This window comes from Balaenoptera musculus, chromosome 9, assembly GCF_009873245.2.
Source record: "Balaenoptera musculus isolate JJ_BM4_2016_0621 chromosome 9, mBalMus1.pri.v3, whole genome shotgun sequence".
In the NCBI taxonomy this organism is placed as follows: domain Eukaryota; kingdom Metazoa; phylum Chordata; class Mammalia; order Artiodactyla; family Balaenopteridae; genus Balaenoptera; species Balaenoptera musculus.
This window is the reverse complement of record NC_045793.1, coordinates 90,537,218-90,554,209: the sequence shown is the minus strand read 5'-3', so window position 1 is coordinate 90,554,209 and position 16,992 is coordinate 90,537,218. Positions and strand designations below refer to the sequence as shown.

At 38.5% G+C, this 16,992-nt stretch overlaps 1 protein-coding gene across 2 annotated transcripts in view; it reads left to right on the top strand.

Annotated features, from left to right (window-relative positions):
• The first annotated feature begins 620 nt into the window (after window positions 1-620).
• Window positions 621-16,992, top strand: part of NAMPT (nicotinamide phosphoribosyltransferase) — a 40,636-nt gene continuing 24,264 nt past the window's right edge. Inside the window, exons 1-5 of one of the 2 annotated variants that reach the window (XM_036863843.1) lie at window positions 621-865; window positions 1,409-1,567; window positions 10,119-10,275; window positions 12,575-12,678; window positions 14,873-15,001. In XM_036863843.1, the coding sequence (XP_036719738.1) occupies window positions 1,511-1,567; window positions 10,119-10,275; window positions 12,575-12,678; window positions 14,873-15,001 (447 nt within the window). In that variant the 5' untranslated portion in view covers window positions 621-865; window positions 1,409-1,510. Of the gene's footprint in view, window positions 866-1,199; window positions 1,568-10,118; window positions 10,276-12,574; window positions 12,679-14,872; window positions 15,002-16,992 lie in introns of those variants that run through there. The other variant, XM_036863842.1, reaches the window with a different exon arrangement.

Genomic DNA, 16,992 nt, shown 5'->3' with positions numbered 1-16,992 from the left:
TCAGTACCTTGGTGAGTGCCTAGGGATATCTCACTACTTCTGTGATCTTTGCTTGTACTGCATCTACCTATAGATGGAGGCATTTGTCAGGAATCTGTACTGACTCCGTGACATTGTCTGGACTGAAGTTGCTTTTAATTGAAGCGGTGTCAGTTTTCGCGCAATGAAACTCTAAATTCACAGCCTCCACCCCGACCCCCCACCCCCATAAAATGAGACTCTCACTAATTTGAATGACAATCTGTAAAGTTCCCGTACTGGTTTTCATTAAATCGCTTTTTCCCAGCTACTTGTATCTTGTAAAACCTAAATCTTAAAAAAAAAAAAAAGAGAGAGAGAAGCAGCTATTGATCATGGGGACAAAGGGAATCATAGTTTTACGCAAAAATGCAACCACGTATGAGAACTGCGCAAATGGATGGTCCGCATTTGGCTGAAGTCATCCGACGTCGTTTCACTCGCTTTTTTATTTCCAGGTTGCCAACCCGTTTCCCAAGATTGAGCGATTACAACGATGACTAAAGTCAGTCTCGCATCCTGTCAAAGACTTGGCTCGTTGCCGTTTACTTCTCGGCAATATTAGATTCAACTAGGTCTTGTCCTCTGATTATCTGTGAGGATTGAATTCAACCCCCGACTTTGGGCGCAGGCTATTTTCTCGGGGAAAGTCTAAACATCCTCAGAGGATCAAGAGCTCAGCCATAGCGCTGGAGGAAAGCGGAGTCGATGCGTCAGATTAAAGGGGCCCCCCAGACCTATTCCTCACCGCAGCTCTTCAGATTTTAAAGCGAGGGTTAGGAGGACCAGGAGGGACACGAGGGATGGAGGCAAAAGGCTCGATCCTTAATCCGAGCCAGAGACAAAGGTGAGTAACTGCGCGAGGGGGACGGGGAGACGGGGAGAGGGAGGCTCCTTGGGCCCCTAGCCGGATGGCGTGACTTCAAGAGGACTCAGAAAACGGGCCAGGACTGGGTAGGATAGGAAGGTGCCAGCGGGGCGGGCGAACCGGCTAATCGCAGAGGTGGCGAGGCTGGGAACGCCCCCTCCCGGCCCCGCCCCACTGCGCCGGGCAGGGAAACGAAAGCCAAGCCGGCGCCCGGGTCACGGGCCGGGGCGGCCCCGCAGCCTCAGGCTTCCCGGGATGGGCGACTCCGAGAAGGGAGCGTGCCTCACGTTCTACCCGCCCCGCCCCCTGCGCGCTGCGCACGCGCAGCCGCGCCCCGCCCCTCGCGTCCCTGCCGGGGCGATGGGGCGGGGGCGGGGAGTCGGGGTGAGGAGGCCGCCGGAGTCCCTAGACTGCGAGCGCGCGCACCGCCTCCCCCGCCGCGTCACTGCTCCCAGGCCCGCCCTCTTCTGGTCCCTCCTCCCAGCTCCGTTTCCCCCTCCTCTCACCCACCCCCTCCGACAGAGCGGTGACTTAAGCAACGGAGCGCGGTGAAGCCCATTTTTCTCCTTCCTCGCAGCCTCGCCGGGCAGACCGCGGCGCGCGGCCCCTACACTCCGGCCCGAGATGAATGCTGCGGCAGAAGCCGAGTTCAACATCCTCCTGGCCACCGACTCGTACAAGGTAGAAGCTCGGGGCGGGGGCAGGTGACGGAGGAAGAGAGGGCGCGTCGGGGACCAGCGCGAGGCTGCGGGGCAGGGGCGGCCGGGCTGGGGTCGTGGCGCGAGGCGGCCCCGAGGGAAGGCGCGGCGGCGGCGGCGGCGACTAGGGGCAGGTGAGGCTGGCGCCGCAGTGGGGAGGAGGCGGATGGAGGAGGGATGGAGGGATAGACGGCAGGAGGCGGGGCCTGGTGGGTGCGTGGTTGTGGGGGGGGGCGCGGCGAGGGGCTGAGGCGGGCCCGAGCTGGTGCCGCGCGCCCGCTGCCCGGGGCTCGGGGCGGCTCAGCTCGGCTCAGCGGGCCGGCGGCCGGGGTGGCTGGGGCGTCACCGGCCGAGCTCACGTCTTCCGCAGGAGCGCGGCCTTTTGGCCCCGGGCCGGGCTGGGCGAGGGCTCGCCCGAGGAGCGGGTCAGTTAGGTAACGGCCCCTTGGGTTCCACGGTGGAAAGACTGAGCCGGGTTTGAGAAGTGGGGTTTCCCCCGCGGAGCTGAGTCGAGCGCGCTCACCCCTTAGCCGGCAGGTACGCCCCTTCCCGAGGAACGGGCGGGCGAAGCCCTAGTAGGGGTGCCAGAGCAGCCAGCCACGTTCCTCTGCCTGTGGCCCGGGTGCGGAGGACACTTATCTGTCCCTGGTAGCCCTGCTAGATTCCCCCGTCCCACTCCACTGGGCTCCGTTTCAAACTCCTTTGCTCCTGGTGATCACTCACGCTCCTTATCTCTTGTTGGAAAGGCCGATCTGCCCTTATTCCATTAGGACCACTACAAGATTTCTGTGAAAAGGAAAGTGAAACACGAGGTGTTAAATGAACTGTAGTTAACCTTGGAGAACTTGTTGAGAGAGAAGCGACACAACATTCTCTTACTATGGCTATTGGACGCTTGCATGTATAACTGACCCGTTAATTTTATTTGAAACTCACATTTGTAAAGGGAAGAGTGATTAAAGAGAAATCCGGCAAATATCCTTTCCCCTAGTTTCCAAATTATATGAAATAAACTGGATTATACTTTGCTAACAAGTTTTGTTAGGCAGGACACCTAAAAGATGACATGTCAGACTGGAAACTCCACTTTCGCAGAATAAATGTTCGTTTTTACTTGAGCAGCATCGTAGTTTAGAATATAGTGATTAAAGCATAATGTTTTCAGATTTTGGTTTTTGTTGTGGTTTTTGTTGCTTTTTGTTTTTTCTTAAATTTTCCAGTAAAGTATTTTGGAGAATCCTATTTTACTTAAGTTCTCTGTTGAACTTTCCTTCCCAGCTGGTTTAAGATTCTACGTATGATAGTTTAGGTGGGTTATTATTTAAAGTAGAACCAGGTTTCTTTAACAAGTGGTCTTTTAAATGGAATTTTAAAGTGGAAATCTACACAATTGCAAGGATATCATAGTGCTATCAAGGATATTTTTACTTGTGCTCCTCTGTGGTCTCTTAGTTCAATTATAGTGTTTTGAGTATTTTTAATAGTGATTTTAGAATGGTCTCATGCATAGTTTTCTAGAACTTTATCCTTAACTAAATCTTTAAAATAATTTTCAAATTTTTTAATGTAGTAACTTATTTTATTGAAAATGGGAACTGTAAACGGAGGTTGATTGGTTCAACTTTTAAAAACAAAACAGACGTTTAAAGTATATATTCAGGGCTTCCCTCGTGGCACAGTGGTTAAGAATCCGCCTGCCAATGCAGGGGACATGGGTTCGAGCCCTGGTCCGGGAAGATCCCACGTGCAGCGGGGCAACTAATCCCGTGGGCCACGACTACTGAGCCTGCGCTCTAGAGCCCACGAGCCACAGCTGCTGGAGCCCGTGCTCTGCAGCAAGAGAAGCCACCGCAATAAGAAGCCCGCGCACCGCAACGAAGGCCGAACACAGCCAAAAATAAATACAATAAATAAATTTAAATAAATAAATATTCATTTCTGTAATCTCATACGCTATTATACATAATGATGAACTAAGGAAATAGGTAAATGTGGTTGTTTCTTCTGTTTTTATCCTGGGTTCTTGTTATAAATGAAAAGGACCCTTAAGTGTTAACCATTTATATTTTCAAAATGGTTTAAACATTACAAAACAGTGTGTAAGCTTCTTTGGTTTGTAGTTCCTCTAGCCATTATATATAAGGAATGTAAATTGCTTTAACATCAATTTCCTGGGATGAAAGGTAAGAGTGGTTACCTTAAAGTTTTCTAATCTGCTAGCAAGGCATTCTTAACTACACTATCAGAATTTGCATCTATTTAATTAAGTTTATTCCTGTCAATTTGCAAGTCAGACTGGTGTATGTTATCCCCTTTCGAATATAAAACCTTTTAAGAAGATTATCATCTTTGTAAGATATTTCATTTCCCTCCCTCCCCCACAAAAAAACCCTCAAGAGGATTCAGTCAGGATATGTTTTATACCAGTGGTTTACAGCAGTACAGTAAAATAAGTAGTGTATTGCAGACTCACAATTTAGTCTTTTAAGTTTCATTTTCCTTACACTTTTAGTGGTCCTTATAGCCTGTTTATCATTTTCGGCTTTTTATCTTCTTAGATGAAGAGGAGACAGAAATGGTAATCTTGAGTCTAGAAGTGGTGAAATTACACTTTTATTAGGAAATTACATGAGAATGTTACATGCATATCCTTATCAGTACTTGCATACTGTTGGCCAGTTAAAGTAGGTAGCTAACAGCTTTAGATGTATTGGTGGAAGAGAGCAGAATATTGTTGATTTATTTTTTCTAGAACTGAAGCAAGGATAATTGGCTGTCTAGGCACTATAGAAAGGTGTTTTGCAAGTAGATGGGATAGTGTCCAAGCGCATGACAACATGTGGGAATTTTGTTTTCACTTGTATCCTTTCCAGAGGGATTGGGACAATTTGGGCCAAAGGAGAGGCATTTAAGATGCATATTCATTTCTGTAATCTCATACTTTATTATACATATTGATGAACTAAGGAAATAGGTGAATGTGGTTGTTTCTTCTATTTTTATCCTGGGTTCTTGTTACAAATGAAAAGGACACTTAAGTGTTAACCATTTATGTTTTCAAAATGGTTTAAAGGAAAATTATCTACTGTGTTATATTTACATTGTGCTAGGCCAGCTAGAGAAAGGTGCGTTTGGGCTGGCCTTAGCCATTGCAGTGCTTAAAAAGCATTTGGAATGTTTTTTTATAAAAGAGACAGGTCATTTTTTTCACTTATTTCTGGGATAGCCATTGATCAGTTTCTGTATAACCGGATCATTAAAAGATTCATTTCTGTTCCATTCTTCCTTCCCCTCCTATGTAGATAATGTTTGTAACAAACTACAGCAGAGAATCATTTTAACATTTCTGAACATTTTACCTGTTAGCAGATTAAAATGGATGATGTTGTCAATTGAGCCCTAGTTGGAAAAAAATAATGTATAGCACAAGAAAGTAATCCCTAAGCAATTTACAGTTTAAACCACATCACACGTTAGTTATAAAATGTGCTGTCCAGTGTGGGTTGCTTCTCAAAAGGTCATTTAAAACTGGTTATCTAGAACTCAGCACATTTTCATGCATTAATTTAATAAATATTGGAGGCCTACTAGATATTATAAAATACGAAACATGTCCCTTACAATCTAAGATGGGTGAAAGTTGATTTTAGAAAAGTTATAAAAGGCTGTATAATTCATGTATGATGATTAAGCACCCAAGTTAGCTTTTTTTTAAAAAAGAGCTTGCTTCCTCATTCGTAGCGGAATAACAAATCTTAATTTGGGGCTTTTTGGAGGAAAAGATTTGGGGATAAATGAGAATCTTATGGGCAAGTTAGTCCTGCCTTGGACTTTTAGCTACGCAGTGTCTTCCTCTGAGCTGTTCCTATTTTTCATAGTTGCTTCTCTTTCACCGCTTCTGAACAGGCACTTAAGTATGGTCACAGCGGCAGCCTAAGCCTTGTGAGACATGTGGCCCTGCTGCAGTTTGTATGTCAGAGAGTACCTGTTCATTCTTAGGACAGAGTTTTTCCAGTAAGTTTTATATTATAAATTATAGGAAAAACCCAGGCAACAGAAATAAAATCCTGTATGTAAATCATGAACATACCTCATAGGAAGATTGGATTAGGTCAGTAATAATTGTAGAGTATCTTGCAAAACAAAAATACCAGAAACTGGTATCCTTTTTGTCAGTTTATGAAATCTCTCTTAAAGGTGTGGCAAAAAAAGGTACAAGTTGCCGGGAACTCTGCCTGATTTAAGGGAAGAGGCAGCATAATGATAATGGCTGGTTTTACAATTTATCCCCTTCACCAAAATAATGTAATCCAAAAATCCTTAAGTTGTATTTTGAAGTTATTATTGCTTCAAAAGCCAAATAGCAATGAATTATTTTCTGGGGCAACAGAAGTCCAGGGCTTGACAAATCTTGAATAATATTGAAAAGAGGAAAGAATCAGTTATGATTTTTGCTGTTTCTGGCATATTACCTTTGAAGAGGCAGAGAGTCTTAGCCAATGTAAGTGCCTCTTATGAGTGCCCTTAGATATTACATAGGTAACATAGCTTAGTTTGTGACTTTGGGTCCGTTATTCCATGTGCTCTTCCATACACATGGTGTTGTTAAAATGTTGGCTTGTGATTATTTCTTAGTGATTAACTGTAAAAGGAGGTTAGTAGTAGTTGCCTTTGGTCATGTGATCCCATTGTGGGAGGAAAGCTCTTGGAAATATTATCATGTCACCCTTATGGGAAATCTAGAGAAACTCAGGAGAAAATTATACTTCGCTCTCACAGAAAGATTCTATGCAACTTAAATATTTCTCATACCTCTCTTGAACTGTTATACAGGGATATCTGGGACTGCAGTTTTTAGAAGCTTATTTTTTCATTAAGTAAATCAACCACATAACTAACCGTGAAGCTAAGTTTTATTAGAAGAGCTACATTTTTCTGTGTGCCTCTGTTCTTTACCACACATATATTTATGTACTGGCAGTACTCTGTTAGTTGCAGGAAGGCTGTGCCACTTGAGGAAACATTTTTAGGGGTAATGTTTGCTGAGGATATTATGAGAAATTTGTTTTTTTCTCTTCATCTTATAAATAATTTTAAATTTATTGTACAACTATTTTCTCTAGTTATGTAAGTCAAAGCAGTGCTGAAAAACAACATGATTTAAGGGCTCCCTTTTGGCAGGTCACTTTAATTTTGCATATTATGAAACTTTTTGTTAGTGTTTACTTAACATATTTAAAACTAAGCTCTTGATTTCCCTACCCAGTCCTTCCATGGCTTTCCCCATCTCAGTAAATGGCACCATTATTCACTCAGTTGCTCAAGGCAAAAATCTAGGAGACATCCTTAATTCCTTCCCCTCTTTATTCCCAAATCTAATCTATCAGCCTACTTCTCCAAAGACACTGAGCCGGTCTCTCACCTAACCTAGTCTTTGGCAATAGCCTCTTAATGCTCTGTGTCCACTCTGGTCACCCCGTAATCCATTCTCCATCTCTGCCAAGCTGATCCTTGTCAAATGTGAATCAGATCATATTCACTCCAGCTTAAAGCATGCTAATGGCTTCCCACTGCACTTCAGGTAAAATTCAAGCTCCTTGGTAGCCTGTGAGCCTTACATGATCTTGTCCCTGCATCTCTCTCTCTCTGACCTTACCATGTACCTCCTCCCCATTCTCTAAGCGCCAACCACAGTGGTCTTCATTCTCTTCTGTCCCTGAAGTCAAGATATTTCCTATTTCCTCGTCATTTAGACCTTGCTCACATGTTACTATCTCAGAGAAGCCTTCTTGGCCTCCACTTTAGTCTCCCAGGCCCCTTCTGGTCCATCATTTTCTTTTAATTTTTCATAGCATCCATCTAGCTCAAATTATTTTGTTTATGATCTCTCAGCCCTCACTAGCCCTATGAGAGTAAGGGCTAGTCAGTCTATTTTACTTCCCCATCCTCAGCATCTGAAACAGTGCCTGATACACAGTTGGTACAGAGTATATATTTGTGAATGCATGAACTATTTATAAAATAACAGTTTATTGATTTGTATTTCTGCTATAGCATCTCATCTTCTGGTGAAAGTTCCAAGGGGCTCAGGGTGATAAGTTTAGCAGAAAGTAAAATGAAGAGGACAGTAAACCTAGCAAAACTAGAATTATCTATTGGCTGTATTCTTAGAAAATATTTACTAAGAAGCTCTGTTTAAATTTTTTTCCCATTAAAACAATGTGTATATGCCAATATAAATAGATTTGAATAATACTATTTTATTCCTCTTTAAACATATTGGGTGTGAGTAGGGAGTTAATAGTAAATTACGTTTCATAGTTAATTGCCAGAGAGTTTGCCTTACGTGACTTAGATTCTTTAGCTAAATTCTGAAACAGTTTTCTTAAGTTTCTCCAAAGAAGATTTTAGAAGTCATACTTCATTTCTAATCAAGCCTAGACAATTTTGTATTTTTAATAACGTTTGTTTTCAGAGAGGCATTCTGAATATTTATGCAAGGGTTTTAAGTACCATAATTAAAGAATACAACTGAAGTAAAGCTTTAAAATTATAAACATATTTAATTATTGTCCTGAACAGGAACTGTATTTGTATGATGGAAATTTTTTAATATACTTTTAGACCAAGATGGAGTTAAATAGCTTAGGGACAATTTCCATTCAGCTTTTGACTGCTTGGTCTACTCAGAAGATGAAAATAATTCATTTGCCTTCTAATACTTTTAAATCTGATACAGGAAAAATAAATTTATAAAGATGCACCATTAAGTATCTGAACTGTAAAGAAGGTCACATGTAACTGTTGAGACACAGCTATGAATCTGACTTTTTTCAAATTTTACTTCATCGTGGTTGACTTTTCTTCCACCTCACTGCTTATTCCCACTAAGGGAGTTGGAGTTATTTAGATTATAAACTGGACATTTTCGTTTTTATATACATCTTGGGTACATTTTCAAGTGGTGATATCTTTTTCTAATCAGTTTCTTAAGTAGTTAAAGTAGTAGTCATTTATTATTATGGTATCGTTCATATATACACATGTTTTTGCATTTTAGTGAATCGGCTAGTGGACTTAATTGCTCTGGATTCTGTATTAGCTACTTCACTTAGCTACTTCTTAAATCTTAAATTTACCCTGGTATCAGTCCCTGGGTTCTGACTTTAAAAAAACTGACATATACTTGTAGATTTTGATGAGGCCTCCGTATACCTTGTAGTATATAGATATGTGTACCTGAGCAAAACAGAAAGTTCCAGCTCTCTTACCTGACTTAGGCAATCAAACCACATATTAACATAAAGATTCACCTGCAAGATTACCTATAAGCTGCATCAGGGTGCTATTTTTATAGAGTTGCAAGTTGCTTCTATTAGAAAGGAAACATATTTTAAACACTTGTGACTTTTTTCTCTCTCTCTGTATTCGTTTTAGAATTTTTGTGCAAAGCCACAAAGTTTCTTTAGGTTAAAACCAAGTTTTACTAGGATTGAGATTGTGCAGCCAAACAAGGAACACAGTAGTTTTCCTAAACTTGAGATCAGAGCTAAACAGAAAAAATGGTTTATGTTCACAGTGGTCATCCATGAAACTTGGTCTGCAAAGATTTATTCCACCATTACCCTGACTCACCACCCTATCCTTAAGCTTTAAGGCATTATTATTCCTCTTCTTTCAAATGGGAAAATATACACTATTCTTCCAGTTATTTTTTATTGGTAAAATGTTGTAACCATATTAAAATATAATAAAATTCACATTATAATGAACACTCGCTTTTTTTTTTCTTAAAACAAAAACAGAAAAATATTCAACAGTGGCTCTTACCCAAATTCATGGAAGAGAAAGTTGTGATAATGCCTCTTCATATCTTTAAATTCATAAGGATTTGATGTTGCATTGGATAGGCATTTATTTCCCAATTCAGAGGTAATTTGAGAAAAAGAAAGATTACAAAACAGGATATTTTTTCCACTGCTGCTGCTATTGCTTTCATCCAGGTTTTCACAGTGTCATTATGAAGACTAGAAGGGGTCATTTTCAGTACCTCATTATACAGATGAAGGAGAGTCGTGAGAAGTCATTGACTATTGACTTGTCAAGAGTTCCACACTTAAATAGTAACAGTACCAAATTCTGCTTTCAGTTCATTCTTTTATATCATGTGTTTGTCCCCCAGGCAGCTGCTTCTCTTTCCCGAATGAAGGCTGTTCCCCAAGAGTAAATGAGATCTTTCTTGGCATTTTTTTTCCAAGTGTCCAGCTTAGAGGCCTTGTACTTCCTTAAGTTCAGTCCGTTTGTTTATAAAATTTAATACTCTCCTGCAGTTTTGAATTTAAGATACTGAACTATTAAAAGTATCTTAATAAGCATGATACTTACTTTTTGTTCCTTATAGCCAGGAGAAGAAGCTGATCAACAGCAAATAAGTGTAGTTTCTCTGGTTTTAAATAATTTCAGGCTCTTTTTATCATAATTTACATTCTATTCTTCTGGTATTTTCTAATTCAGGTATTTTCTCTTTCATATAGGTTACTCACTATAAACAGTACCCACCCAACACAAGCAAAGTTTATTCCTACTTTGAATGCCGTGAAAAGAAGACAGAAAACTCCAAAATAAGGAAGGTGAAATATGAGGAAACAGTATTTTATGGGTTGCAGTACATTCTTAATAAGTACTTAAAAGGTATTGTTTTTCCTAATATGTTTAAAACACTGCTTTTATATACCTCATTATAGTTTTCCTCCGATATTGTTGTATTATTATTTTAAGTACCTTTTTGAATAGTCTAATTTTGATTTTTTTTTTTTAATTTATTTTTGGCTGCATTGGGTCTTTGTTGCTGTGCTCGGGCTTTTCTCTAGTTGCGGCGAGCAGCGGCTACTCTTCGTTGCGGTGCGGGGCTTCTCATTGCGGTGGCTTCTCTCGTTGCGGAGCACGGGCTCTAGGCGCGCTGGCTTCAGTAGTTGTGGCTCGCGGGCTCTAGAGCGCAGGCTCAGTAGTTGTGGCGCACAGGCTTCATTGATCCGCGGCATGTGGGATCTTCCCGGTCCAGGACTTGAACCCGTGTCCCCTGCCTTGGCAGGCGGGTTCTTAACCACTGTGCCACCAGGGAAGCCCTAGTTTGATATTTATTTAATTACCCTAACTACTTTAGGGGTTCTTTTGGAATTTTTAGAAATATGTTAATTTGAAAGCATTAAATTTTATAATTTGATGTATGTGCTTGGTGTTCTAAATATGACAAAGATTTTCCAAAACTAGTAAGACTGGGAATAAATTTAGAAAAGTGAGTAATTTTCTGAGGCTAATCTGGTTTGTTAATAGACTTTAGTCATTAATTCAAAATAAAGGATTTGTTACTGACCTGGGATCTCATTTTGAATTGTGGTAGCAATTATAATTAGAATATGTTTTGCTAGTCAGTTTTACCTTAAAGGCCTGTTTTTCAAAACTACCTGTAACGGTGGACTTAGTCTCAAATGCATTTTTTTTTAAGTTTTTGGCCGCACCCCATGGCATGTGGGATCTTAGTTCCCAGACCAGGGATCAAACCCTTGCATCCTGCATTGGAAGGCAGAGTCTTAACCACTGGACCACTGGGGAAGTCCCTCAAATGCATTTTAAAGAAGAAAAAAATCCCTGAAATAATTTCTGTGCTTTCTTATTTGAAAGTCCATTTCTAGTCTTATTTTGTAATGGTATTTGGGGGGGGAAACAGTTCCCAAGGTTTTTATACATTTTGGAAAATTTCATTTCTAACCTTTTCAAATAAAAGTAATCTCAGAATTGAATACAGAATAACTTGAATTTTATGCAGATAATGACGTTTTTCTATAACCTTGGCAATTTTAAGATCAGATACTTCAGATATGTTATACTATTGAAAGTCTACTTGGATATCCAAAGTACTTCACTGCAACAAGATTACCCAAGATATTATAAATGAGTTTACTAGCGATCTTATTTAGAGAAAGTTACCAAAGACTAATGTCACACTTCAATTTTCTACAGCTTAAAAACTTTATAAAATGTTATTTATTATTAATTACAGCTAAAATATATTGTTTGTTATAGGCCAGCATTATTCTAAGTGCTTTAATTCAGATGTCTTAACTCATTTCGTCCTCACAACCACTCTAAAAGTAGGTACTCTACTGTTATCTTCATTTTACAGATAAAGTTAGCTAAAAGTGTATTTGGGGGGCAAAAACTTAGGCATTGTAAAAATTATTGGATTATCAGCCCCAAAGACATCCTTTATGAATAAAGTGAGCAGATTCACCTGGAAAGCCACCTATCAAAAGCTTACTCTCAAATCTGAAGACTGTATAAATTAATAGAGATTTTTAAAAAATCTCCCAAAAGTTAATTTATTACTGTGATTTTTTAAAAATACTATACATGTAATAATCTCTTCTTTTGCAAATTTGCTTTTCAAATAAGAAATTAACATTTATGCTTAGAGCGAGTGGTTAGAAGTGCAAGTTCCTTTTCTGACTCTGCTGTTGATTCTGGGTGAATCATTTGACCTCAGTTCTTGGGTTTTTTTTGTTTTTTTTTTGGTTTTTTGTTGTTGTTTCTTTTTTATTTATTTATTTATGGCTGTGTTGGGTCTTCGTTTCTGTGTGAGGGCTTTCTCTAGTTGTGGCAAGCGGGGGCCACTCTTCATCGTGGTGCGCGGGCCTCTCACTATCGCGGCCTCTCTTGTTGCGGAGCACAGGCTCCAGACGCGCAGGCTCAGTAGTTGTGGCTCACAGGCCCAGCTGCTCCGCGGCATGTGGGATCTTCCCAGACCAGGGCTCGAACCCGTGTCCCCTGCATTAGCAGGCAGATTCTCAACCACTGCGCCACCGGGGAAGCCCAGTTCTTGTTTTTTTAATCCACTGAATGGGCGAAATAGCTAGAGACATTAATCCTATGACAACTCAGCAACTCACAGCATGCCTTTAGAAATGTAAACAGGAGATGTTTATTTTTTTAGGTAAAGTAGTGACCAAAGAGAAGATCCAGGAAGCCAAAGAGGTGTACAAAGAGCATTTCCAAGACGATGTCTTTAATGAAAAGGGATGGAACTACATTCTTGAGGTAAAAAATGGTTTCATGTTTTGACCTATGTATTTTGGTTTTGCTTTTAGTTCAGAATTTCTTGCCGTGGAATTTGAATAGAAGATTAGACTATACACAGCACAGGTATTCAAACCTTGAACAACACAGGTTTGAATTGCATGGGTCCACTTACATGTGGAGTTTTGTCAGTAGTAGATACTGCAGTACTACACAATCTGCAGTTGGTTGAATCCGCAGATGCAGAACCACAGATACAGAGGAACCACAGTTACAGAGGGCTGACCGTAAGTTATACATGGATTTTTGACTGTACAGAGGAGGGTGGGTGCCTCTAACACACGTATTGTACTAGGGTCAACTGTAATTATAACTCTTTTCTGTCTGTGACCCTATAAATATAATGGCTATTTAGACATTCTTGTGAAAAGTTAATGGTAATGTTTAATTTTTTTTTTTCCTGGTAACACATCATTAGTATCTAAAATCTATAGCATATCTAAGTAATTTGTTGTAATATGTATTACAATTTAAATAACTAGCATTTTTCAGAAAGGTAATTTAATCCTTTCTTTGAAAATACATTATAATTAAGAAAGGGCATGGTTATTTGGCAATTTGAAATTTTAAGCCTATTTTCTGGACTGTACATTATCTAAGAAAATAGATGCTGTGAGTCTGTCACTATGCAATACTTCTAGGACATTTCCCTTACTGAATAGTTAGAAGAATGGTTTGGTGCAAATCTATGAAGTTAATTTTCATTCTTTATTGTACTGTAATATTCCTACCTAACATGTTTGGATTCCTTGCTTAAACTTTTGGGCATCCAAAGACATGGGAATTGAGTCATAAGTGTTGAATGTCCCCTGGTGGTTTTCTCTGTTACAAAGATAGCTTGGGAATGGGATCTATTGGCATCTTGCTATGTTAAGTGTTCATTATCTTTAAAATGAATGTCTTTTTCATTGTAAACTATCAAACACAAAGTAATTAGAAATACTTTAACTTCCTGCCTATATCGTAATATTGAATTTTACTGTTTGGTAATTATTGGTCTTTGAAGAAGTTGAGTAAGCACACTGCTAGTTTTCCCATATCTTAAGTAAGGTCAGTAAAATATGTTGGCTAACATATTTTGGCTGTGTTGGCTAACTCATTTGGTTGACACTTAACCCATTTGGTTTGTTGTGAGTATTATAGTTATAGGTAAGTTAAGTGCTGTGCTTAGTAATAGAATTCTCAGTGGTCAGGGTGGTAAATATTTTTATTTTATATTCAGAGAATCTTAGGGATTCATAGATTCCCTAGAGATAATCTTGTGTAACCCCTTTTACAAGCATGAAGTCTGAGACCTTGAGATTCTAAATGACTTGCCCACAGTTTCCTACCTGCTTTTGCATCCAAGCTAGGATTTTAAGGCATTATTCTTTCTCCTCTAACATGATTTTTTTTTTTATCTAGTTACCTTGTCCCAAATCACATAAATAAACCTTACTAGCCAAAAGTTAGCCACAGCTTTTATCTTTAAAAAGGGGGAGGCGTAATTAAATATCTAGTAACATACCATGTAGCCACTATATATCCTCAGCCTAATTTGGGAGAGAATTATTGCACTTGGATATTGACTGCCAGAGCTCTAGAAAGTATACCTATGATTGGTCTGTCTACTGCCAAAATGGTGTCAGGTCTACTACCAGTGTAGAGAAAACCTATTTAAGATTCTTCTACTGGCAAGGAGTGCTCTCTTTTACTTTGTTTATTCATTTTGTTGTACTCTCTAATAGCAGTCCATTATTTTATCTTTCAGTCTTTAGCCTTTCTTTTATGAAAATGACCTACTTAGAAGAAAGGTAGTGCTCTTAGAATATGTTGGAATAAACTCTTGTCTTTTTTTTGGAAAGAATAGGAAAACAACTTTTTTGTTTTGAAATCAGTTTGAAATTCTCTTCAAGTGACAAGTTTTCTTAGCAGAAGTACTTTTACAGCATAAAATTTAAAAATTAATGCTAGTACTAAACTGTTAATCATTTTAGCTAATTTTATTTCAGGAGGATAAGGATATTCTGACCAGATTACTAGCAATATAATAAGATCTACAATTGCAATTTCTATGACAGTAAGTTTAGCTTCTGTAAAATATAAAGAACCTTATTTAAACAGGTAATGGCATACCACCTGTTGAATTAATAATTTCATTATTGTCTCTTACCAGAAATATGATGGGCATCTTCCAATAGAAGTAAAAGCTGTTCCTGAGGGCTCTGTCATTCCCAGAGGAAATGTTCTCTTCACAGTGGAAAACACAGATCCAGAGTGTTACTGGCTTACAAATTGGATTGAGGTGAATTGTTTTGTTTTGTTTTGCTTTTCACTTTTACTTAACATTAGTTGTAGATGTAAAAACCATTCAACTGGGATTCTAGTTTAAAAAATGCTACCAATAAAGTTATGTAACCTCCTACAATTTACTAAACCTTTCCAGGCCTCAATTTCCTCACCTATAAAATGACAGTTGGACTAAATAATCTTTAAGTTTCCTTCCAGTAAAATCTAGTCTTCTGAGATTTTAAAATCAAATTGTAAATAATTATTACTGTTAAAGCTCAGTTGGCCTCCATCTTATTTGTTGCAATCCTAAATATATACCATCATAGAGAAAGATTACAAAAACAGCACAGGTGTATTTTTAGTAACTTAAGACATTTTATGGCTATTCTGTTCCAGTTAGACTAAAAGAATTTTGTTCAACTTCTTAGTAACTGTTTTCTTTATTCTTATCTAATCAGTTTAGGGCCTAGACTCTACCACCTGGTATTTCTCATTTAAATATATTCAAGATTCACTGATTGTTTTAATTTCTAATCTCAAAAGGAGAGTACATTATAGACTGTGAGTTTATATTACAAGGCTTTTGTTTGTTTTCCTGGTATCTATACTTAAACAATCGTGTTTTCACAGCCTCATCGCTTTGATATTAATAGTCTATATCTTATTAATGTATTGGTTAAACTAATTTGTTGTTCTATTATAAAATAACACATTTGAGGTTCATTTATAAAGACTGGAAAAAGTTTAGAAAAAGTAAGAGGTCAGGAATATTTCTGAAATACATTTTTGCTAAGTTGACAGGAAATTTAAAACTTTCTTTTTAGACTCTGGGTGGGCCATCAACTAATAGTAGCCTAACAGGCTCTGAAACAGTGAACAATTAACTAAAATAAAGATTTAAAATAGTTTACTGCTATGTCTTAAAACTTTGAATTAACTCATGAACTCAGAGTAAAAGGAAACATATTATTAACAGTCCTCATACTATTTTACTGGCAGATATTTTATTTTGAGGGGAAGGCATTATAAAAAGAGTAGAAGAGTTCTGAACCGCATCATCTAGTGTATCCTTTACGTTCAGTGCCAAAAGATCCCAAATAGATAAATCTTATTTTGAAAATCATCATCTGTGAATCACCTTTCTTCACTTTTTTTTCTTTTTAGTTTTCTGATTGAGGATTTAGTCAATAAGTACTCTTCCCCTGTGTTGAATTGGAGTTTCATAAAGCAGATGTTTAGCAGAGAACTAGTTCCAAGTCTGCCTTGCTTTTCATGTATGTTTTTCTTTATCCTCTTAAGAAAGTGAAAAACACTAGCCTTAAAAAAAATTTTTTTTTAACTACCTGTTTTAATAATTGGTATTTTGGTGTATTTCACTAAAAAAACCATAAAGTAAAAAAGTTTATATATGGCCATCTTAGCAGTAGCTTGTTAGCAAATATAAAAATATTTTTAGTTTAAAAATTATTAAACATAAAATCCAATATGATACTATTAGATTTTGAAGAAAAAAAATTCCCTGTTTTCATTTGTTTATTGAGTTTACCTTCTATTCTAATATATATTATTTAAATAATTTCATTCCTTGGTAGGTATTTTTATCTAAGGCACAAAAATATATGTTCTGAAACAATCCCTTTGTGATAGATCCTATGTTTTATAAAGAACTGTGTGTAATCTAAATACCAGGTCTCCGGAAGACGCTTTCTCAGAGTCACTTTGCCTCTTGCGTGGGTTTCTCTGTGGGGTTAGAGGAGGTTCATCTTCCTCTTATCCATCTCCAGCCCAAGTTTACCACCTTACAAATGGAATCTGTTACCAAATCCAACAAACTTGTTATTTAAAAACTTGAGATTTTCTTCAGGAAATCTTTGATTTAAAACATTTTAAATAACAGTACTAAGTAGTATTCCTTCCAGTTCCCTTTGCCAGTATGTGTAAAGTTTGTGTGTGTGTGTGTGGTTTTTTTTTTGGCCGCACTGCGCAGCTTGCTGCATCTTAGTT